The sequence below is a fragment of the Rana temporaria genome, chromosome 2, assembly GCF_905171775.1.
Source record: "Rana temporaria chromosome 2, aRanTem1.1, whole genome shotgun sequence".
In the NCBI taxonomy this organism is placed as follows: domain Eukaryota; kingdom Metazoa; phylum Chordata; class Amphibia; order Anura; family Ranidae; genus Rana; species Rana temporaria.
In genome coordinates, this window is record NC_053490.1 from 217,051,274 (window position 1) to 217,077,100 (window position 25,827).

Below are 25,827 nucleotides of genomic sequence, written 5' to 3' on the forward strand. Positions count from 1 at the left end.
GTATATTTTTCATGTAGTACATTACCAGATATAGTCACCAAGACATTGAGGCCTTCAAGAACATCCATCTGCTGAAATCGTCTTCTGTTGATGAGGGGGTACACTTTTCCCTGACCACTCCGGTCCAACAGCATCAATCCACTTTCAGTACCCACCAACAAGTTAACCCCTATGGATGATAACCAGAAAAAATGACCTTAAACTATCACATGCAATAATTATGATGGCGCAAACACTGCCAACAAAATAAACCAGAATACTAAAACCATTAACCAATCCCTGATAAGCTGGGATCCCATTTGACGATTTGCAATGTATATTTCTAAAGCTTTCGTATAAAGAACCAAAAAATAAAAAAACGTCAATGAACAAAATTCTATAATCTGAGGTCATTGAAAAGCTGTTGCTACAGGTATTATATTTGGGGAATAAATGATGACCTTTCATGTTGAATATTTCCAGTGAAGGTGAAAAGTAGATTTGCCCAAATTGAATTGAATTACATTTCAGCTTATCTCTAGGTATAAACTATATGCAGTGCCATATCCATAATAAGGATGCAAAGATCATTCACATTTATACCTCTCATAAGTGGAGTCAAAGTTAAAATACATATTTTAGCTACTTTTCCTGACAAATAATTTATTGCTTTTCAGCCACTATTGATTTATGCTCATTGACTACCTATGGGTTACTGTACTCGGGACAAACCCCTGCCCTTACTCAGAACAAAACCCAGCCATTTTCACTGTGCCCATTAATCTGGGATGCTTCAGGTGTGAGGCAGTGAAGTGCTTTCCTTTACAAGAAAGTTGTTGTTTAAACAAAACCAAAAAGTAAATACATTGCTGCTTAGCAGGACTTAAAAATGTGGTGGCTGCATTAGTTGCTTTTAAGCTTTTTTTTTTTATTATTTACGTTAAAGTTTTTTTTTCCCAAGGTGAAACAACGTCTGACGGTTACCGGCCCCCAAGCCCCCCATTTTACTTACCTGAGCCCTGGAATGTCCCACGACGAGGACACGCTGCATCTTTGCCAGGGGTTCTCGACTCTTGATTGGATAGACTGATAGCGCAGCCATGGGCTCCCGCTGCTGTCAATCAAATGCAACAACGCGGTCGCCGAGTCCTGCATTTGGGGGCAATGGACGCTGAATGCTGGACTCGGGAGCGCAATCGCAAGGTAACCCCCCTTGGGAGAGCGCTTACCAGAGAGGGATATCTAATGCAGGAAGAGAGCCACCAGGGGACCGAAGAAAAATGCGTTCAGGGCCACTCTGTACAAAACAAGCTGCACAGTGGAGGCAAGTATGACATGTTTGTTATTTAAAAACAAAAAAAAACCTTTAGCGTCACTTTCATTTTCACGTCGTGATCTGAACACACTTCTTGTCGTAAGCTGGGTATATTTTTTTCTTTTCATTCAAGCAGCAGGTTAAGCAAAAGAAAAAAATGGACAGATCTCTGCATCAACACAACTATGTGTTACCGTATTCTGACAAGGGAGACTCCTCATTCCCCCCTTCTCTAAAGCCACTGGCTACAAGCTCTGATCGAATGTTGGTTTTCCAGCAACTATGTGTTACCGTATTCTGACAAGGGAGACTCCTCATTCCCCCTTCTCTACAGCCATTGGCTACAAGCTCTGATCGAATGTTGGTTTTCCAGCATGACCAATTGACAGAAACTGGTCAGTAGACCAACATCTGTTGAACCAGCCAACTTTCAGTACATGTGTACCAAGGCTTTAGGGTGTTTCCACTCTACGGAGATGCAACAAAGCTATCTTCACAGCTGGATTGTCATCTGGTGGAGATTAGCGCTAGATGTACTAGCAGATTTAGATGGACTTGACCAACAGCTGAAATAGTATTTATTTTATTTATTTTTACCTATAATCATCTATGTAGTAGAGAAAAGGGTTTGCTTAAATATATTATTAAATTTTGCTCAATTGAATTTGGCCAACATAACACGGGTTATATCAACCAAACAAGTATTCAGATCATTTCAGCACATAGTCGATATGCACACATTTTATACATTTCTATCCAGTCTAATTATTTTTTTGCAATAAAAAATGAACAATACTGTTTTTTTGCGTAGCGATTTGTTCTGTGCAAGTGTATGTGAAGCTCTGCATTATTAACTTAATACACACTCCAAAAGACATGCTGGTAGGTTAATTGGCTCCAGTCTAAACTGGCCCTAGTATGTATGCATGAATGTGAGATAGGGACCTTAACCACTTCCATATCGGGCCCATTCTGGCATTCTTCTCCATGTAAAAATCATAATTTGTGGGGAAATTATTTGATCCCCTGCAGATTATGTAAGTTTGACCACTTACAAAGGCATTAAGGGTCTATAAATGTTATCAAAGGGTAAATTTAAATGATAGACAGAGACCATCAACCAAACATACAGAAAAAAAAACATGATACAAATGTTATAAACTGATTTGTAGTTCAGTGAGTAAAATAAGTACTAGATCCTGTACCAGCCAACAATAATTCTGGCTCCCACAGACTGGCTACAGTATGTGCTCATTAGGTACAGCGAATTAGTCCTGTCAATTTAAGGTGGTACTCCCAACGACCACTCGTTATGTGTATAAAAGAAAGCTGGCCACAGAATGTCTTTCTTTCATTCACACCTCATGATCATGGGCAAGACCAAAGAGCTGTCAAAGGACGTCAGGGTCAAGCTTGTAGACCTGCACAAGCCTGGAATGGGCTACAAGTTCACCAGCAAGAAGCATGGTGAGAAGGAGACAACGGTCGCAAAAACGATTATTAACAAATGGAAGAAATACAAAATGAATGATCTCAAGCAGTTGGGACCACAGTCACCAAACAAACCTTTGGTAACACAATACGCTACCATGGATTGCTCGCAAGGTCCCCCTTCTCAAGAAGGCACATGTACAGGCCCGTCTTAAGTTTCCTAATAAACATCTAAAATGATTCAGAGGATTGGGAGAAAGTGCTGTGGTCAGATGAAACCAAAATTGAGCTCTTTGGCATTAACTCGATTTGCCATGTTTGGAGAAAGAAAAACTCTTACTATGACCCCAAGAAAACCAACCCTAAAGTCAAACACGAAAGGTAAAGGTACAGGCCGACTTATCCACATTGAGATGTATTGTAAAATCCTGAATGTGAATCTTTTTCACTCAGCCAGAACATTGAAGATGGGTAATGGATTGGGCTTCCAGCATGAAAATGACCCAAAACATACCGCCAAGGCAACAAGGGAGTGGCTCAAGAAGAAGCACATTAAGGCCATGGAGTGGCCTAGCCAGTCTCCAGACCTTAATCCTATAAAAATGTATGGTGGGAGCTGAAACTTCAAATTGCCAAGTGACAGCCAAGAAACCTTAAGGATTTAGAGAAGATCTGTAAAGAAGAGTAGCCCAAAATCCCTTCTGAAATATGTGCAAACCTGGTAACCGAATACAAGCAACGTCTTACCTCTGCTTGCCAACAAAAGTTACTCCACCAAGTACGTTTTTGGCCGTTTCCAAGGCTCTCCGACGCCCCCCGCCTCTGGCCGCATGCGGTATTGCATGCCATTGAAGTCAATGCGGTACAAATTATTTTCGTTTCCATTGACTTCAATGGGGAAACTCGCTTTGATATGCGAGTACTTTGGATTACGAGCATTCTCCTGGATCGAGTTATGCTCGTAATCCGAGGTTCCACTGTACTTATTTTACTCACTGAACTGCAGATAAATTTAGAACATTTGTGTCATGTGTTTTTTCTAGATTTATGGATGAAATTCTGTCTATCATTTAAAATATACCGTGATAAAAATTATAGACCCTTCATTTCTTTGTAAGTGGGCAAACTTACAAAATCTACAGGGGATCAAATAATTATTTTCCTCAGACAGACATACAATATTATATTTATTTATATATATATATATATATATATATATATATATATATATATATATATATATATATATATATATATATATATAATCATTTATTTTGTATTTATTTTTTGCATAGACCCTAGGGAATAAAATGGTGGTTGTTGCAATTTTTTTTATGTCACACTGTATTTAGGCAGCAATTTTTCAAACATGATTGTTTAAAAAAAATAAAATAAAATAAAAAACACAATATTTACACCATTTTTTTTTTTATAACGTGAAAGATGATGTTATGCCAAGTAACTAGATACTTAACATGTCACTCTTTAAAAGTTGTGCACACTTATGAAATGGCGTCAAACTGTGGTACCCCAAAATATCTCCATAACCTACGCTTTAAAAAATGTTTACAGGTTACCAGTTTAGAGTTAGAGGAGGAGGTTGGGGGTGCCTGTAAAAGCAATCAAGAGGGTAAACAACAGCCAAGATTGCTTTTAAAATTGAGGGAAAACGCTGGCTGACAAAAAAAAAAAAAAATATCTTGACGATGCCTGTAGCTGCAGGCATCATTCAGATATCTCCACTCAAGTCTAGTACGTCATGTGACGTACTACTGGCAGGAAGTGGTTATATTGTAAGCTCTTGAGGGCAGGGATCGATGTGAATGTACAATATATAGGTAAAGCACTGTGTAAACTTACAAGTACCTGTAATAAATAAATATATTAATGCAGCGAAAAGTTATCTTGTACAATTATGACAGTCATCTATCCAAAGTAAATGGTTTTATACAAGACTGCCCTTTTAAATATCATATGGTGATAAAAGAACTCACCCCAAAGAGCTGCACACAATATCTCAGAGTTAAATCTCTTCTTATATTTGCGAATCTCAGGCGTATCACTCTGTGGCCTTGTGTTCGTGGGATTAACATTAACAACTGATCCTTTCCTTGTAGGATCTTGTCTCATAGCATCTGGCCTCAACGCTTCACTGGAAAACCCCACTAAAATAAAATTAGTATTTTTAAGGTTAGATTCCAGTGTGCGCATGTAAGTACCTGAAAGATATAAGCGGTTATATGTTCAATGACAAAACCTCTGTTTCATTGCCAGCTTTATTTACACTGCACATAGCAAGCAGGGTGGGGGGGGGGGGAGGCAGACACCACTAAGGGGACTGAGTGACACATATGCACCTACAGTAACACAAAATTAACTGAAAATTAACATTTAAGGCAGGCCGATATCTGGCCAGGGGGAAAATATAATAGTTTATTAAGGTAATAAAGAGATCAGACCCACATAATTCAACATGCTGGATATTTTTTTTGGTACAGAGGTGATAAAAACAAAGAGGGGCTCAGCTCTGCATGCAATTGGGAGTCAAACCTTTACTGACAAATGTAGCCAGCAATGCACAGAGTGTAGAAAAAAATTAGATACACTTTCGTCATATCCAAAAGAAAGCAGAACTGAAATACATTTCTGATCACTTGACGGTGACCACGTACAACTAGTAAAGCGAGGCAAAATATGTTGAACATAATGATCTTTCACTGATGGGTACTGCAGTGGGCAGCTGCTAATCACGATACCAGAGGTCTTTCACTGCACAGCTAATGAGGAAGGCTTCTTTCTTGCCTATGTTTGGTATAGTCAACGATAATGTAAAGGTTGTTAGAAGCAGGGTAGCTGTTAGCCTGGAGCACAAGAACACATACTATATTTACAGGAAATCAGAAGAAAGGTCAAGCAGGTTGGAGATGTCAAATATCAACAGTATCTACACATCAGTAATATATATGGATATGAGAAAATGCCTAAGAACTTTTGTCTATTTGTTTGCAGTTTAGACTCTAATTAATTGCTAATCATAAAGAACTTAATTCCCGAGTCACCAATGACTATATAGCACTTAATGTAGCAATGGTATAGGATGAACAGATGCTTAGTGCTAAAAGGAGGACACTTACCCACTGATGTCACAGTTGTACCACTGGATGGAGAAATCTGTAGTAATCGAGGATCAATAAAAGGTGTAAAGGAGGAGGAAGATTTGTGTTTCTGAAGGGTGTTACTTGCTGACTGGGTCTGAAGCAAATGAAAAAATATAAGTGAACATCAAAGTCTTAACATCATTCTGATACTATGCATGGTGGTTGATGGTAAGGTGGGTACATTCTATTAGAGAAGCTGTGTGAAAAATAAGGTATCTATGATTCGCATATAGATTATAATTTCTATATCACATACCAGTAACATAGGAGCAATTTACTTCAAATTAGGCTGGCATATCAATATGTCTTTATGCCAATTCTACACATACACTAGGCTTGCTTTATCCAAGTTTATTTTGGCTGAAACCTTTATACATCATGGCTTTTAATATTACATAATATTATGTACCTAAAATTCTGTAAATAGGTGGGCACTTTAGTATTATAAAGCTGTGATATTCTAAGAATTATGCTGTAGCTCTTCAATTTAATGAAACGGTCCCTAAATCTCTAGATTAGAGCAAACTACTGCCTGCAAAACTCCACAGTGCACAGTCAGCACTTTGTGGAAGATGATTTAATAGCGCCATCTGTCTGCCAATATTCAACAGCACTATGCAAGTGGAACTACTCCGTACTGTACTTAAAGCGGTAGTTCACCCCCCCCCCCCCCCCGACACATTTTACCATCGAGACAGGCATTGTAGCGCGAGCTACAGTATGCCTGTCCCGATTTTTTTAACCCCGTACTCACCTTGTAGTCGTCCATCGTAGATTCCGGCTCCCGCGGGGAATGGGCGTGCCTATGGAGAGGGAGGATGATTGACGGCCGGCCCTGGCACGTCACTCTCCCCGAAGACAGCCGGAGTAGGTCTCGGCTCTTCACGGCGCCTGCGCACAGGCTATGCGCACGCGTCGTGAAGACCGAGCCTATTTTGGCTATTTCCGGAGAAGCGTGACGCGCCAGAGCCGGCCGTCAATCATCCTCCGTCTCCATAGGCACGCCCATTCCCCGGAATCTTCGATGGACGACTACAAGGTGAGTACGGCGGTAAAAAATTTGTGACAGGCATACTGTAGCTCGCGCTACAATGCCTGATTTTAAGGTAAAATAAAAAAAAAAATTTTTTCCCGTCGATAGGGTGAACCCCCGCTTTAAACTGCATGTCTGGGCAAAAAACATCCCCCAACACACAAAAAGTACATCCCGGAAATTCATGCACGTATTTACACAAAATATCTGCTCTTCCTGCTAAAAATTCAATAAGCCCCCAACTTTGTCTTGAGCTGACAAAGCTTTTGTGCACTGATATCTCACGAGAAGTGCTGACAACCCTATCAGAGTTCTTCCCTTGTGGACTACAGGACACCCCCTTAAGTTATGGAGATGTGGAAAAGGGGTAGGGATGTAATTGTAGTTCAGTAGGGGAGAATTCAGACAGGGCAGACAAAATTGCTTGGGATTTCAGCAGTGGCACTGTGTTGTGAGCATACTGCAAGAATTTTATAGCCAATTGGACTTCTGTCAGAATTATTGGGTATTTTTAAGTACAAGACAAAATTGTAGAGACAAAATGTGGGGAAATGCTAATGTATTGCAGAAATGTGCTAATTTTTTTGGCCCAAATATACAATTAAAGTTACCAATTAAATTAAGCAATTAAAAATCCTTTGGGTATTTTTATATTCATTAAACTTTGGTTTTGCCAATTAAATAGCCAATTTGAAAAATTATTTCTGTAGGTTCTAAAATGAAAATAAATTGTGAATGCACAACTTGTACCTGCTTCAAAAGAAAATATCTGGAGGCTGGATAAATAGAAAAACCCAATCATGACAATTTAAAAGGGGACAGTGCAAGTCAATATGGAATGTAATACTTGACACAATACGTTTAACATAGTGATCGATTATGCCATTAGTTAAAGTGCATTAGATGAAATGCATTCATAATGTTTGCTTGCAGATGAAGCTGGCACATAAACAGGAACAAAAAGGTGTTGCAGGGATCATAAGGCAAACCACAAGCTTAACACTGAAGCAAAAATGAGAATATGAGATGCTTAAAATAACCCAAAAGCAATAGGTATTAGCCAGCAGCTCATAGTGAAAGACGCATATAGAACAAGAAAGCTATATCCATTTACTGCAAAGGGCACTGAGAATGTTATCTTATTTGTTTTCTTTTAGATCCTATATTTCTTGCCATAAAAATAAAAAGATAGCTAGAGCAATTTGTGAACTTGGGACAGTTTGTAGACAGAAACAAATTTAGGTTGCTCACTCGTGTTGTGGTTTGGCCCTCTGAACGCGATTTGCACTCAGTTGGCTCAAACATTTACAGTTTTAGCAATTATGCACATAGTCTAAAGCTGCCTAATTCGAAAACACTTACACAGAGCACATGCATTGAGCAACCAAAAATGGTCACACAATGACGGCATAGAAAACAAAAGCAAGAGTCATCTCACTGGACTTTCCATCCTGCTTATTCATTATTCAATTATCAGAGAGATATTGCATTACGTGAGAAAGCAGGTTGTTCCCAGGCCAGTTATTTACAGATAAAGGTAAAATTACCTATTTGAAACAGAAAGACTTTACAGTAGCTTTGAAGCATGCAGGTGGTATGTTAGAGGGCAAGGAACACTAGAGGAAAGATCACTGAAGGAGAGATCTTTTATAGCACTAAAATGAACATTATGGGGTTGATTTAATAAAACCGGAGAGTGCAAAATCTGGTGCAGCTCTGCATAGAAACCAATCCCCTTCAGTCATTTTTAGGCAGTTGCTTTTAACAGCGTTTCTTTGAAAACAAAAAAATGAGTTCAGACGCCGTAGATTTCCACGTTTCAGACTCCAAACGCGGCTAAACACGATAACGGTGTTTAGCCGTGTTTTTGTTTATAGGCTTTTTTACGTTTTTGACAATTTAAAGAAAAAAAAAAAAAAAAAATTTTTTTTTTTTTTATTTAGAAACGCTTCTAAATGCAAATACTGCAAAATGGATGTTTTAAACGTGGGTTACTATCTATCAAGTTTAATCATTTAGGAGCAGTTGTAAAAACGTCCCGTGTACATGGAGCCTAACCCCCACTGAGTTCTCCCAGGATATACTAAGGTTAAATACAGATAATGTTGCTGTAGTACACACGCCTGTCAATAGATGCCAAAAGCAAATGAAATGAGGGAAAGAAAATGAGCAGTGGGTGCCCAATACACTAATCTGTCATGTGTATGAGCGCTCAGGGCTCTAAATAATTTTCTGCTGTAACTAAGTTCTGGGGAATTGTGCTCTCCATTAGGCCTTGTTCACACCGGCACACTACAGTGCACATCCTTGCGAGGGCGTTTGCCTGCATGGGGGATGCACAAGTGTTCTGTGCATCCCTGTGCAGGGAGTCCCATTCATGTCAATCGAGACGCTTAGAGTTTTTTCAAGAGCAAATAAATACAAGCATTCTTAAAGTTCAAATTATGCTCCCGACATGAATATTCTACCATTCTACACTGATAAGGCTCTGCCTATATCCCAAAGCAGATGGGAAACGCTAACAAACACATACATACATACATACATATAATGCAGAGAAAAAGTGCCATGTGAGGAGTTTGGAAGAACACAGAACAAATGAAACATGTTCACTGATGCCTTATCCGTAAAGTAATCAGTGAACTTTGCAATGTGCAATGTGCCGTGAATATTTAGTAGACAGTAAAGACATGCAGATGACAGTGCAACACATGGATATAGGCTCAGAGTGTTTAGTTTTGCACAACCTAAAAAAAGTTTAGAGTGGTGTTTACAGGGAAGCATCTCACCAGACACTGTGTCACCAGCCTATTTTCTAAGTAAGCAGCCAGCTAGTGTCAGACATACCTCATTAGCAGTTAACTTGTCCTGGGGTGTCTGTGGGGACATGGTAGGTGTCGGCTGACTTGAGGATGGGGAGGAGGTGGTGGAGGAGGAATGGCTTTGCTGTAAGAGATCTGGCAAGAGGTGAATGCGCCCGGCAAAGCCATTGCTCTCAAGTTGATTGGCACGCTTTTTGTCAACTGTACTCTGTAGAAAAAACAGTCACACTTGTCTTGTTCAAGTGCTGCTTTAGTACATACTATCCCTGGCAAATTCTAAACGTTGGATTACAATTCACATTACTGACAGGGGTAGGACAGTCAGAGCTGCCAAGTAACTTCATGTCTTGAGGCCACAGTAAGAGGTGAAGGGTTTTCGAATAAAAGCCATTTTTTTCTCCTTTAGTTCGCTTACAATGGCTTTTGAATGCGAAGGCAGAAAACCCAATTATTATGCAGTCTTTTGACAGTACTATTTAAAAGGTTAGGTGAATATTTAATGGTGTATTTAAAGTACTGGGAAGATAACACCCTTGACCAAGATGCTGGACCAGCAAGCATGAAGTCATATGTTTACAAACTCTGCATTTTCTGAAGCAAAAGCTAGTATTGTGTAAAATAGTTTAGGCACCAATTCAAAATGTTAGTGTTATAACGGAAATGCCAGATTAATCCTCTTTTCCTTTAAAAAGGACTATGGGACTGGTTACTAAAGGTCTGATCTGTGCTTGCTTGATTATTACGCTCTGCACAGTCTTCTGGTTCAGAAAACCACTAGCTTATTAGAAAGTTAGTAGAGTGCGCCTGTGCAAAACATGCAGAAAGCTGCAAATGAAAGGAATTCATCTATCTACTGCTCATGCACAGAAACAACAAAAGCCTGCCATAATGAATGGGTTGCTAACTGCTACAACATATCACAGAGAACAGAATGCAAGGGAATGAACAGAATGGATGGAAGAGTTGGCTAGGTTATTTATTTTCTTACAGACTAGGTATTATACCTGTCGGACGATTAAAGTGCCTTCTTTGGAAGGAGTCATGGCAGGTTCACTTTCCACATCATCATGCACAATCATTGTTTTTACAGATTCCGTCTCTCCATTACTCAGATTCAGCGAGGACCTGCACAGCATGCAAGGGATACAAAGCAGAGGTTAAGCCTCCAAACAACCTGACGCATGACTGAAAAAACCTAATACCACTAAAACTAGTATACCCTATAGGTAAAGAATAACGACAGTGGAGGTGCTGGCCAATGAAACCAGTTTGCTGTCATTTTGCTGCGAATACTTAAAATACAAACACGTGTAATTGACTAAAAAGTCACCTTTTTCTCTTCAACATTTACCAAACACCAACATGTAAGGGGCTAGAAAACACATACATTGCTCTGGCATCCTCAGGACCAGAGGTTGATTCATCTGCTCCTTCTTGCTCCATGTCATCATCCTCCTCATCTGTAGTACCAGAATCATCACTGGATGAAGAATAGTCAGTTACTTTATGTAAAGGCCGTACATCTTCCACAGCACGAAGTTCTTTTGCCAAAGCAGTCAAGTCCTGGATGTAAAAGTAAAAAAAAATCATTGTACAAAAAAAAAAAAAGAAGGAAAAAAACAAAGAGAATGACATACTAATGGCATATTTAAAGTAAACAAACCAGTAAATGACTGAAATAAATTAAACCAATATGATCACTATGCTATACTGCAGTTACTACCCCATCTAAATTCACCAATACAGCCCTGATAAACCTGGTACTTCTGGGCATGAGGTGTGCCCGTAATCCCGTATACCTAAACTGCAGTGCTTGGTGTTTACGTGATGAACTGCGAGGTCTGAGCACTGTCACAATACCAACTCTTAAGGATTGTTTGGGTGGGATCTACGACAATTTTTTTTTTTATGCAGCTGAGCGGGTACAAGTCATGCTACAAAACTGTGGGACACAAACAAGGCAACCAGGGGAGGTAAAACAATTTAGAAACTGCAGTTTTATGTTTTTATCAGCAGTGCAAGTTAAAAAGTAAACAAATGTAAACATGTCAGATCATTTTTTGCCGCAAATAATTAAACTGCAATATTTGTAATCTTTTGAATGATTCAATATTTAGTCTACTTACCACTTCTCCCTAGACAGTTGCACCATATGTGATGAACAGACCAGAAGAAAACATGGAAGACATATTAAAGAAAAATGTCAGCGGAAAAGTAAACCACAAAACATTCTAACTTAAAAAAACATCAATCTTTAGAAAGAGGTTCATTTTATGGTAAATCAAGCTAATTTTCTGCTTGGATGATGAAAACCCTCTTGTTTCAAGCCCCAAGGAGGTTACAAAGAATGGTGTGGGGAAAATCTTTACAAGTAGATATATGGTTTTATTAAAGAAGTTTTGACCAATTCTTATACCATAGGTTATGCACCAACCTTTAGGTGATTGGACACTGGCAAACATAGCTATAAAGACACACACCCCAATATAATACCTCCCACGAAGCCTCTTTTTGCAAGCAATTAGGTGTAAATCTTAAGGAACAAAGAAAAGGTACATATATTCTGTAATCTAGCCCCAATTTTTTTTTACAGTTCGGTTAAAAAAAAAAAAATTCAAGTCTATATTACAGCAGGACACCGGATCTTAATCTTAGACCACGGCATGTCTAAAAGCACTGAGACTAAGGGGTGGGCAACACAGCAAACACAAACAGGTCCTGAAAGTCGATAAAGCACTTACAGTACCTTCTAACAGGGAAGGTTGGAACCTTGCCATTTAGACTATTGGCTTGACTGATGACTTGTCTAAATTTAAAGGGGATACATACATAAATGCAAAAATACATTTAAATAGCTGATTTTCTTACAGTAGGCTTGCCTGGTCTTCCAGTATCTTTCTTCTCATCCGTTTTTTTGGTGGTATTCTCAGGACGCTGGGATGGTGACCCTTCTGATTTTGATGATGCTGGTATTTCAAAGGGAGAAAAAAAAAAAAAAAAAGGACAATATTTGTCAAGTAGACATGAAAGGAGACAAGATACAGACAAGATACAATAAAAAATAAAAATAAAAATAAAAATAAAGCGCAAGATTGTGTTGTATACCAAATTCTCCTATCAAAACACAGGCCATCTAATTATTATACCAAGAAAGCCCATTTATAATTATTATACACCAAGTAATGAACTCAAGACTTTTAAACAAATGTTTAACAGGGAAATTACTTTTAAGAAGGTGAACACTAAAATACTACAAATATCCAACTGTAACCATCTTTGTACAAGACTTTGGCAAAGAATGTTAGTACCAGATGCAACACACAAAACATGACATTTACAAATGCAATCTATTTTGTGCAGTGAAAACAGAGGGGAAGAGATTGTGCTTTGTTATGTATAAGGGAACTGTCATCCAGAGTAAACTGCACACGAGCAAAAATTTGTATGTGAACTGCCAATCAAATGCTCATATGACTCTTTTTGTTTGATAAAATACCAAGGAGTGTCAGATTCACTACCTTTTTTGACATGTACTGTGCCTTTAAGAGGCATCTCTATACTGGGCCTATTTAGTTGTGCAGCAGTAACTTGCAGTAAAATGTGTATTTCATTGTGTGTGCAACTACATGGGTACTTGCGCGTTGGGAGTGGCACTCATGGCACCTCAAAGCACATATACCATAGTTTTTAATACACCTGTGCATCGAAGTGCACTGCTTCTAAAATAAATGGGCTACACCAACACATTAAGCAACTGCAGCAAGTGAATGGACCGCTAAACTGACAATGTGCAAATAAATTGACCTGATTAGAAGCATGTCATCCCATGTATTTAATGTGGAAATTCGCAAGGCCAATTTCTTTGTGACCACACACTGCCTAATATTTTAACTGTGGTCAGCAGAGTTGGCCATCAGTGGAGTCTTTGTAATGTGACAGCTCCCTTACTATAAAAAAGGGTAGTTCCCAGCAGCCATTTGAAAGTGAGTGTTGGAGAAGTTTGGGAAGAGCTGACAGTTTGTGTAGGGAGAGTTGGTAGCTATATAGTATTATATAGTATTATACTGTGCTACTGTATAATGCACTAAAGAACTGTGGACTGCAGTGAGGGAGCTACATATACTTGTATACTCCCCTTCGTTCAAAGTTTAGAGACCCAAAGGTCCTACAGGACTACCATGTCATGTGCATCAGCAAAACTATAGCTGATGTTTACTGTTGGGCCGCTCCCCTTGCAAGTTTTTATGGACTATATTCCATGTTTTCCCGATTTTTTATTTTCTCATCAAGAAAAAATTAGTTGGGTGGTTCATCAAAGAGGTGATCAAGAGCTGCACCATCTAGAATCAGGGCATTTCTGCCTTTTCCATCTTGGAGCAGATGTGCTTTATTACAGCCACAGCTTGTGCAGGAGGTAGTTGAATAGCTAACAAAGCTAAAACGCGTCTACGTGACCTCGTGTTTGTGTCTTTGGTGTTATCACTTTGAACAATAAAAGGCCATTGGAATTCCTGGATGTGCAGCCATTTATTTTCTTACAAGAAGCAGAGAACATATTTTTAATAAAAGACTTGTCAAGAACCTGTCTACTGTATTTAACAGTACACTACTTTTTTTTTGATGAATAGGCATCCCATACTCATTCACGTAGGGTGGGGGGGGGGGGTCTTAAGGATCTGGAGTTTGATCCACTGGCACTTTAGGATGCGGGTCCATTGAAGATGTTGCATACAAAACGCTGCATTTTGCGGGGAAACAAAAGTGACCGACTTTTAACCCATGTTAAAAAAAAATTCCTAATTTCTGCAAAATGCACCAAAAAAAATGTGTCTTATTAGTGTGAATAGAGCCTTACTGAAGTCCTGTATCTGCAAGAAAACTAACACCATTGTGGTGTTGGCTTTGTGCAAAATTTGTAGGGTTTTCTAGAGTATAGGATTTCCCCTGTGCACTAGAAAACCTGCTTTAGCATACCAAGTGTAGTCAAATCTTGTCCCAAAGTAGTTCTCACTTAAATATGGCAATTACATTTTTATGGAGACCTAACAGAGTGCCTGTAGCGATTCTAGGAATTCCAACATCCAAAGGGATAATTTAGCAGTTGTTTTTTCTTCTAGGCACCATTAGTTTAACCACTAGAGTACCGGGCCATCGTCAAATGACGGCTCCACGGTTACTCTGAAAATTCAACAGGACGTCATATGACGTCCTGTATTCTTGCGGCCACTGGGGGGCGCGCGCGCGCCCGGCGCGTCCCCGAGATGCCGATGCGCGTGCCTGGCGGTCGCGATGTCCGCCAGGCACTCGGAATCGGCGGCTACAGGGACAAGACGTGGAGCTCTGTGTGTAAACACAGAGCTCCACGTCCTGTCAGGGGAGAGAGGAGACCGATCTGTGTCCCTTGTACATAGGGACATAGATCGGTCACCTCCCCCAGTCACCCCCCTTTCCCCACAGTTAGAACACAATTTAGGTATACCTATTAACCCCTCCCTCACCCCCTAGTGTTAACCCCTTGAATGCCAGTCACATTTATACAGTAATTAGTGCATATTTATCGCATTAATCGCTGTATAAATGTGAATGGCGCCAAAAACGTGTCAAAAGTGTCCGATGTGTTCGCCGCAATGTCACGGTGACAGTAAAAAAAATCGCAAATCGCCGCCAATACTAGTAAAAAAATGTATAAAATAAAAATGCCATAAATCTATCAGCTATTTTGTAAACGCTATAACTTTTGCGCAAACCAATCAATATATGATCATTGCGATTTTTTTTACCAAAAATATGTAGAAGAATACATATCGGCCTAAACTGAGGAAAAAAAACGTTTTTTTAAAAAAAATTGTGATATTTATTAAATAAAAAAGTAAAAAATAGTGTTTTTTTTTTTAAATTGTCACTCTTCTTTTGTTTATAGCGCAAAAAATAAAAACCGCAGAGGTGATCAAATACCACCAAAAGAAATCTCTATTTGTGGGAACAAAATGATAAAAAAATTGTTTGGGTACAGTGTAGCACGACCGCGCAATTGTCATTCAAAGTGCGACAGTGCTGAAAGCTGAAAATTGGCTTGGGCAGGAAGGGGCGTAAGTGCCCGGTATGGAAGTGGTTAAAACACAAGCAATGCATATACTAAGATGTTACTCACATCTCACGCGGAAGCGCTCTCCTGAGCCACTCTGAGATCCTGGATGTGATCCTGCTTGGGAACCAGAGTTACTTGACCCTGAAGAACTGCCACTGCCCGGCCTGGGCACAAGCTTCTCTACCCTCTCCCAAAGCAACCGGGGCTCGATATTGCTAATAGGAAAGAGACGATTTTAGGATAATCCAAGTTGAGCAGCATTTAATATAAAAAAAACACATTGGTATCTCTAACATAAATACTTTACTCTAAAGTGTTAAGAAACAAAAAAAAAAAAAAACTAGAGCCCAGCGGTTCTCGGGTGGAAGGTTTTCTTCATTGCAGCAGGAATCAGCAGTGTGGCAGCAGAAGAGGCACATATTACATATACCGTATTCCTTGCAGAGGACTATTTTTTACATCATTTTAGCAACATAGTTGCTTTAAATCTTTTTTTGTGTTCTTCAAAAGGCACAAATTTTACCTCAAGCATAACTTTTATATGGGCTCAGCTCCAGCCTCATGTCACGCAGCCAAACATATTAAACCGCTTTACATATTGCATTTTACCATGCCCAACTCCTAGCCATGCCCCCATCAGTCAAGGCTCCCTTTCCCTAGGAGGGTCAAGGGGCCTGCATTATTACTTATCTAAATGCATTCTGCATAGCAGAAGTACAGTGTCTTATGAAAGTATACATTCCCTAGGAGTTTATACTGATTTTTTGCATTGCAACCAGGAGTTTTTTGGAGCAATGTAATGTACACAACATGCCTACAAGGAGGTGCAAAATAATTGTTATTGTGACAAACAAAAAAACAGTAATCCTGAATGTGCATACGTATTCATGCCCTTCATTCTACTTGAAGATGGATAACGGTTGTATATTTAGAACACCTTTTCTACAATCCTTACCAGTTTTCCAGTCCCTGCTGATGAAAAGCATCCCCATAGTATGATGCCACTCTGTCATGCTTTGCTGTGGGGCTAATGTTTTCAGTGTTATGGGAAAAGTTGGGCTCACACCAGATAGTGTCCCCCCCCCCCCCCCAAAAAAAAAAAGCTCCTAGGTTTTTAGGAAGTGTCCCACAGGCTTTTTGGTGAAACCCGGATTTGTATTCCTATTTTATTTTCTTTAAGCAATGGCTTTTTCTGGAGACTTTTCCAGGAGGCCCGGCTGCATAGACAGATGCTCCTATCTGCACAGTAGATCTTTGCAACTCCTTCAGTGCTACATTTAATGTTTTTGTTGCATCTTTCATTAATGCCTTTCTTGCCCAGTCTGAGTTTTGGTGGGCAGCCTTCTCATCGAGGTTGCAGGGTGCCATATTCATTCCATTTTGTTATAAAGGATTTACAGTGATAAAGGTTCAATGTTTATTTTCCTAAAATAACAAACATGTCACACTTGCTCTGTGCAATGGTTTTGCACAGAACAGCCCTAAGCCTCCTCTTTTGGTGTCCCCCCGCCAGCACTCCTGGATCCTCGCCCATTTTAACAAAAATCCCCTCTTCTACCAAAAGCCACTTGCTAGGGAGGGTACTCAAGCAGGCTCGCTCTCAATTTGCACTGTGATCCTCTTCACTGGATTTGATTGTGGCCAGTGAGGATGTAAAAAGAGCAGCGCTACTGCTCTTGTGCACAGCACTGGCCAAGATCGGCTCAGGTAAGTATTTAAGGAGGGCAGGGGGAGCTAAGAACGCATTAAGACAAAACCTTTAGCCTTTACAACTACTTTAAACTATGCTCTGTGGGATATTCAAAATTTGGGATTTTTATTTTTTTTTAAAACCCAACCATGATCTATACTTCTCCACAAGTTTGTCTTTGACCCGTTTGGCGAGCGCCTTGTTCTTCATGTTGCTTGCTTAATGGTGTTGCAGACTCAGGGGCCTTTATACTGAAACCATGTGGCAGATCATGTGACATTTTAATGGAACACAGGTGGACCTTATGCAATCAACCAATTATGGGACTTCTGTGGTTTGCCCACATCCTATTGAGGTGTTTAGCAGTGAAGGGGGTGATTGCGCATGTACAAAAGATTACTTGAATTGTTTGTGCCTCAAAAAATATTTTGCACTTTCAAAGTCGAGTTGTAGGAATGTTATGTTCATCACATGGTACAAAGTCTGAGTAAATTCCATTTTACTTCCAGGTTGTAATGCAACGTTGGTCTATTGCATTTCATGTACTAATCAACAATAGTATTAAAGCGGATGTGCCACGGGAAAATAATATTAAAAGCCAGCAGCTACAAATACTGCAGCTGCTGACTTTTAATACTTACCTGTCCTGGAGTCCAGCGCTGATCGCAGCAGAGCACGAGCGATCGCTCGTCTCTCTGCTGCTCCCCCCGCCATCCACGCTCAGGGAACCAGGAAGTGAAGCGCTGCGGCTTCACTGCCCGGTTCCCTACGGCGCATGCGCGAGTCGCGCTGCGCCCGCCGATTGGCTCACACGATGTGTGCTGGGAGCCGAGTGTTCCCAGCACACAACGGGCGACAGACGGGATGTGACGGAATGCCCGTCTTTCGCCCGTAGCGTGTGGCCGGAAGTGGGTGCAAATACCTGTCTTTAGACAGGTGTCTGCACCCCCCTCCCCCTGAAAGGTGTCAAATGTGACACCGGAGGGGGGAGGGTTCCGATCAGCGGGACTACACTTTAGGGTGGAGAACCGCTTTAATAATTTCACTTTCCCTCCATTTCACTCATGTATACAGATAACAATGATATTAATACTACAAGTATCAATTATACTACATAATGCGCTTCCATTCACTTTGTTTTTGTATTACAGTACACAACCTCTGACAAGCCATGACACATGCAGGCCCATCCACAGACAGGCTTCCTGGGATCTGACAGGTCCTTGCTGGAACGCATCACCCCACCCACATCTCGTTTAGATGATGGCGTGCATTCCAACAGCCAAAGGAACAACTTCTACGAGTCTGCTCGCACGCCATATGCTCTGTCCGTCCGAACACCCACATTGTGAGCTATAACGCCACAGAGTGCCGCACGGCAGCAATATCGCAGGGGAACCTGCACAGCTCCACTGAAAGTTCACCGTCAGGATATCATTGTCCTCATTTGGACACCCAGCCACGGATCATTATATGGGAGAGAGGCTACAATACGAGCACTAACCATTGGGTAGGTCAGTAGCATTTACTTTCCATTTCACCCCCACTAAAACCCATTAAATCAACGTATATTACATCATACCTTACTAGTTTTAGACATACCCTGGTACACAGTCCCATCATGCCTCTGCCTCTGGGTGTCATGCTTGTGACTGTCAGAGTCTTGCTATGCCTCATGGGAGTTGTAGTTCTGCAACAGCTGGAGGTCCGCTAATTGCATATCTCTGCTCTAGGCGCTCCCTTAACTACATTATGTTGCATCCAAAGGTTTCCAAGAACGGACGACTTTATCCCTTTATCCTTGCACGGTCCACTTCTATATACTATCATTTTTTAGCACTATGAATTCCCACACGTCTGTTGCACCTGGAGGTAGCGTATTTTTAGGTAAAATACCCTTAGCCATTATAATGATTTTTATGGTTTGTCATTATCTGTGTTATTGCAGTACCATAGTATCGTGCAGCAATGTTATTACTACTTCCATTTCCATCTCCATTTTCTTATACATTCTTATTTATGCATTTTGTCAACTCTACTGTCATTTATACTTTATGGTATGGCAACTTTTAACATACCATGTCTTTATACCATTTGCAAATACGTCTGCAAATCTATCTATATCTGTTCTGTGTTTGTTTAATGTAGAGTGCTGTGATGTAGAAGGAATATCCATACAGCGAAGGAGAATCCTTGTGTGAGGTCATACCACTCACCCAGTGATATGCCACTCATCCAGTCCTCTATATTTTAACATGCAGACCAGACCTGGTTTCCCAAGGCTCAGAGGAAGAGGAAAATCCTTGAAACGCTTTAGCCGCGCATTCACCTTTTATCCATATGGGCATTATTTTAATATATATTACCATTCAATTAAGCGTGATTATTGTAATTCATCCACCTATGAACACGTAGTATTTTCTGTATATATCATTTTGTTCCAAATAAACTTTTAAAAAAAAATTCATGCATCAGGCCACACACCTTCCTTTTCTCTTTCCTCTGTAATGCAACAAAACACAGAACATACCTTTTAAAAGGCACTTAATGTATAGGTTATGAAGCAAATGAAGTTGATTAATTACATGCCATTGTCATTTTCAACCATCCACCATCTCTTAGGCAGGCCAAAGAACCGTGCAACTTTCTTTTCTGCAGCTACGGGTTGCAGGAAAGAAATTTGCACAATTCCCCCATCAACACAGACAGTGCTGACATGGGAACTCCTCCTGCCCGAGACATTGTATTGTAGAAGACAGTGATTGCTAGCCGCTAGAGATAAATCGTAAGTAAATCCGGCAGGCTGGTTTTACCAAAGTACATTCAGCCTGCCCACATACGGTTCAAATCTCAGATTCAAAATGGTCTATTCCTGGCCTTAGCATGAAATCAAACATCTGGGGACTAGCAATATTTTACAGTAGGTCTGCGTTTGTCTCACCATTTGCAGTCTATCAGCACTAATGCTTACTACAGAAAGGAGCAGGTCCAACCTAGGAGAACGTGTCCTCCAAGCTCATGTATTGTACCTTGTGGAATTCCTCTGTCCAGACTGGTTATTCGGTTGCACGCTGCCCTGCAGAGGGGAATCTCTTCGAGACAACACAGGGGATCTTGATGTTGTCCTTACAGGCACCTATGCCAATCAAGGAAATAAGCATATCATTCGTTGGTATGTTTACAGAAAACAGTAAGGCACTATAAACTAACATACCGGCAGCTCACAGAAAGCGTTTCACTAAAGGTTACAATCTGATAAACTAAGCATCAAGTAACCAAAATAACAGACTATAGTTTAAAGTTGTATTGGTGATAATGGTTTTTGTCTGAAAGAGTTGCTTCAGTCTTGGAATAGTGGTAATGAATTGGATAGCTGAAGCAGCATCATGAAAATTACATGGTAAAAAGCAGAAAAGCCAACATTGGATGTGCAGCAGCATACATTAGCTGTGTAAAGCATGCGAGAGGTTCACACATACCTCACAGAAAACTTGGGGAAAAAAAATCCATTCGATTTTGTGACAGTTATGAAACATTAAAAACATGCCTACTGACACTCGCATGACATCACATAATGGGCATAAACTGTTCTGCTCCAAACAAACAGAAATGGAGGTCTAAAATTAAACTATACTGAAGTATTTCAAGCTAAGAGCATGGATTTACAGATCAATAGACTGAAGTACATACAATAACTAAAAGTCACTTTTTGTGTAGCTTCAAATCACTGCAGGACTAGGCAAAATGGTCATATAGTTTAAACACAACCATCATAGTATACCATAAGGCAAAGGCTCCTGTGTTCTAGAAATTGAAGAATTAAATGGATCTAAATGATCAGATTATTCCTAGTTAGCGATGTCAGTAGACAAAGTAAACAGGAAAACCTGTACTTCAAGAATGCCTATGTAAAAAGAAGCTCTGCTATATTTCTATCAGCCGCAAAATGACAAGTCACGTAAGTGTCACATGCTAATTGCCGAAGTATTGTCAGCAAAACAGTCTGCAGTTATTGTACACTAAATGTATATAGCCATTGTGTAGCAAAATCATGGAGGTCACTCACATGACTTAACATCCACCATGCACAAACATTCTCTATTGGTTTCAGGTGCTACCTCCACCTGCATGTACAAAAGCTTTGTACATTACTACTTCTACTCCTTACCCTTGGAGGCACCTCTTCACTGTCTGATCGAGCCCAAACCCTTTGGTTGGGCTCAGGAGTCTCAGACTTGGGGTCAGAACTTTGACTTAGAACGTCACTGCGGGGGGGTGGGTGTGGTTCCTGAGAACGTAGATGAGGTGCAAATTTGGGAGAAGGGTCACTGAAGGAATGGGATCGCGAGACAGGGGAAACATTGTTCTTGAGGGATGCCAGATGAGACCATTGTACCTTACAAAAAAACAAGACATAAAACATTTACATGGTGTATTGACACTGCTGACTTTTTATTCTGGTGTAAGAATTTTAAAAGTCAGACAAGGATGAAAAACAAGACAAAAAGGCAGGCTCACTGACACAGTTGTAAGGGAGAAGTAACTGGGGATGAAAGGTGAACAATGGTTGATCTTATGTTAATGTTATTTAGCACAAGGCATCATGCACAGTATTTCATAGTAGTAAAGCCTTATACTGTATATGCAAAAAAACGGATTGTACATGCACATAATACCATACATGTACAGCTTAACATTTTAAAATAAAACTGAGATTTTACTTTAACTGGAAGCAGAAGGAAGGATGAGGTTTATATTTTACACAAGTCTTGGAAAAGTAATTAAAGTGGATCTTCACTGTATCTGAGCGCCACAAACCAAAAAACGCCATTTAAATCATTTTTAATATTGAAAGTAAACTCCCCCATTCATCCATATCCCTATACTTTTTTGTGTGAAGTCAATTTGAAAAAAAAAAACGGTTCTTCGCTCAAGCATGCAGGAGAGTGCGCTTGGCTAAGAAAACCCCTCCTTTCTCCTGAAGACTCCTAGGATGTATGACATTGTTTTCCTGGGCAAGAAACCAAAAACTAATTGAAGAAATGGAAAAAAAAAAAAAAAAGTTTAAAACTAGTAAATATAATATACTTTCCTATCCGTTTACTAATGCTAACATGAGGATTAAACAGTCAACGTTGATTGGGAGAGTGAAGTTCCACTTTAACATTCAACCTCCTCCGTCAAAATTTTTTAAGATTTGCTAGTTATAAAAAACATATCCACTTCTAGGGGGAATTTTGGTAAATGTATGTGTGTAAATATATATATATATATATATATATATATATATATACACATATATATATATATACACACACACACACACACACACACACACACACACACACACACACATACATATATATACACACACACATACACACACCAAAAAAGAGCGGCACTCGCGGGTCTTGAAAGATAAATGCATTATGGCGGCTTAATTTCAGTTTCAACGAGGCACAAGCTCCTGAGGAAGATGAGATGTCTCGTCGAAACGTCAAATTAAACCGCCATTGTGCGTTAACCTTTCAAGACCCATGAGTGCCGCTCTCTTTTGGTTTATATGCACTACAGTCTTCCCTGTGCCCCCGGGCCAATTTTTTATCCTTGGTGTGTGGTGACAACCGTTGGATAATATTTCCAGGTAGTGTCAGAGCTTGCTTAGTTTTTCAATCTTCCAGGCATACCTACTGGTAATCACTATAATGCCCTACTTCACTGCCCACAAGCAATGCGTAGAAGATGAAAGTAGCTGGGTAAACTTTGGCACTACCGTGTAGTGCCAGAGTCTTGCCTGATCAGAATTGGGGGCTGAATACAGGTATGTGCAAGCATCTGTACATGTCTGCACCCGAAACCTGTCAATGTTTTTTTCAGCAACTGTAGCTTACATATGTGGATATAATGATCAATATACTGCTCATTCATTTAGTGAACTGCCCATATTTGGAACAAGTTTTCATTAAGAATGTTTCACTGTGTTAAGAATAAGGTCATGTTATCCTGCTCTTATTTTAATAACCCCTCCTAAGGCCAAAGACGAAACCATTTCAAAAACATCTGAAGCTTATTTCCCACTGACATTTACCATTTCTGCTTTGAAGTGAATATAAAAAAAAAAAAAGAAGAAGAATGCCACTATGCACAGCTTCAAACAAAACACACGTTTGCCCTATTTAGATGTAGTAAAATCATGAAGGGTATTGTGTACTATTTAGACAAATTATAGGAATTGTACATACAGTACAAAAGAGATTGCATGTGAAAAAAAAGTAGAGTTGTTACCCATTACCCAGAGATCAGATCCGATGATTTTTAAAAATAGTTAGCTGGAGTTGAGCCTTAATTTATTAGACACATGCATCTAAATCTGCTAGTGCATCAAAGGGTGGCTTTAAACAGAGATTCTCTTTAAAAAAAAAAAAAAAATCACTCAACTCGCCCCCCCCCCCCCCCCCTATCAACACAGACCGTGTTGACAGGGTAATCCCTCCCACTGAGCTAGTGTGTGCTCCTGTTCTTGCCCTGCCCCCCCCCCCCCCCAGGAGAAAACCGTGATTATTGCTAGCATCTATAACAGCCGCTAGCAATAATTGCATGTAATATCTGGCAGGCTGGTTGTGCCCAAGTTGATCGATCAATCAAATTGGGTAAATTTTAGTCTGCCCATACATGCTTTGAATCTCGACCAGTTCCTGCTAAACAGGCTGAGATTCAAACAGTCTATGGCTGGCCTAACACTACCCTCTCCACAGATTGACAATGCTGCTGTTCAATTGTGTCTCCATAACACCTCAAATTGGAGTAAAGACACCCGAGACAGAAGTGCTACCACCCCATTTAGGGATTGGTAAGCTAAAAAAAAACCCAGACATGCTACATTGGCTTGTTGTGTTGCCAGAGATTTCAAGCATTTATGAAGTGCAAAACGATGCTGTCAATAGTTTTACTACCAGCAGGGCCTTCCAGGCAGACAAGTTCTAAAGGACACACCAGACTAATGGTGTGCCACCTATGCCACATGTCTGGGGAGCAGCAGCAGACAGGCAGTGTTGAAGGCAAAAGATCACATTTGACGTGACAACAGCAACAACAAAGTAACATAGTTGGCAAGGTTGAAAAACTAAAAAAGTCCATAAAGTCCAACCTATGCATGTGATTTTATGTCAGTATTACATTGTATATTCCTGTATGTTGTGGTCGTTTGGGTGCTCATCTTATAGTTTTTTTAAACCATTGATGCCCCCCACTGAACCCACCACCTGTGGAAGAGAATTTCACATCCTTACCGCTCTTACAGTAACAAACCCTCACGCAGTTCAAGGTTAAACCACTTATCTTCTAATTTTAGTGAATGGCCACGGGTCTTATTAACCACTTAAGCCCCGGACCATTTTGCTGGGCAAAGACCAGGCCACTTGTTGCGTTTCGGCACTGCGTCGCTTTAACTGACAATTGCGCAGTCATGTGACGTTGCTCCCAAACAAAAGGGTTGTCCTTTTTTCCCCCTCAAATGGAGCTGTCATTTGGTGGTATTTGAACGCCGGCGGCACGCGTCCACAATGCCGATCCTTTTGCGCAGCCGTGCCATTCTGTTGATGTATTTAGTCGTGCGGCGCTCGGCAAGCGGTTAAATTCCCTTCCGCTAAAAAGTTTTATCCCTATTGTGGGGTCACCAGTATGGTATTTGTACATTGAAATCATATTCCCTCAAGCGTCTCTTCTCCAGAGAGAATAAGTTAAGTGCTCGCAACCTTTCCTTATAACGAATATCCTCCAGACCCTTTATTAGTAGACTGCTGGGCCTTTCTTCTGTGTATTACGCAAAGACAACTTAAAGCGGAGGTTCACCCTAAAAACATGTATATAAAACATTACAATTGTCATACTTCCAATATTTACAGTATGCCGTTTGTTTTTTGCTGTACATACCGTATTATTGCTATTTTCCACCCAGCTTCCGGGTGCTCACTCCCGCGGGAGTAGGCGTTCCTATGCAGAGGCGCAGTGTCATGTGGGACTTCGCCCAGATGATTGACGTCTTGAGAAAAATTTTCCCCCGGCGGATAAGGCGCGTCACGTGTTTCCGAAAGTAGCCGAACTGCGAGTCGGCTCTATACGGCGCCTGCGCAGTCAGCTCTACACGGCTCCTAGTCGGTGCGCAGGCACCGTATAGAGCCGACTCACAGTTCGGCTACTTTCGGAAACTCGTGACACGCCTTATTTGCCGGGGGGAAGTTTTTCTCAAGACATCAATCATCTGGGCGAATTCCCACATGACACTGCGCCTCTGCATAGGAACGCCTACTCC

At 40.4% G+C, this 25,827-nt stretch overlaps 1 protein-coding gene across 13 annotated transcripts in view; it reads right to left on the bottom strand.

Moving 5' to 3' along the window:
* The window catches only part of MAP4K4 (mitogen-activated protein kinase kinase kinase kinase 4), a 219,556-nt gene that overhangs the window by 15,384 nt on the left and 178,345 nt on the right, over positions 1–25,827 (bottom strand). For 3 of the 13 annotated variants that reach the window (XM_040336420.1, XM_040336417.1, XM_040336418.1), the window contains 11 exons: positions 21,685–21,912; positions 20,546–20,652; positions 15,890–16,041; positions 12,607–12,704; positions 11,865–11,873; positions 11,126–11,301; positions 10,743–10,863; positions 9,764–9,946; positions 5,860–5,977; positions 4,720–4,944; positions 26–169 (listed from right to left, as the gene is read on the bottom strand). In XM_040336420.1, the coding sequence (XP_040192354.1) occupies positions 26–169; positions 4,720–4,944; positions 5,860–5,977; positions 9,764–9,946; positions 10,743–10,863; positions 11,126–11,301; positions 11,865–11,873; positions 12,607–12,704; positions 15,890–16,041; positions 20,546–20,652; positions 21,685–21,912 (1,561 nt within the window). The remainder of the gene's footprint in view (positions 1–25; positions 170–4,719; positions 4,945–5,859; positions 5,978–9,763; positions 9,947–10,742; positions 10,864–11,125; positions 11,302–11,864; positions 11,874–12,606; positions 12,705–15,889; positions 16,042–20,545; positions 20,653–21,684; positions 21,913–25,827) is intronic. The other 10 variants (XM_040336429.1, XM_040336419.1, XM_040336421.1 and 7 more) reach the window with 6 other exon arrangements.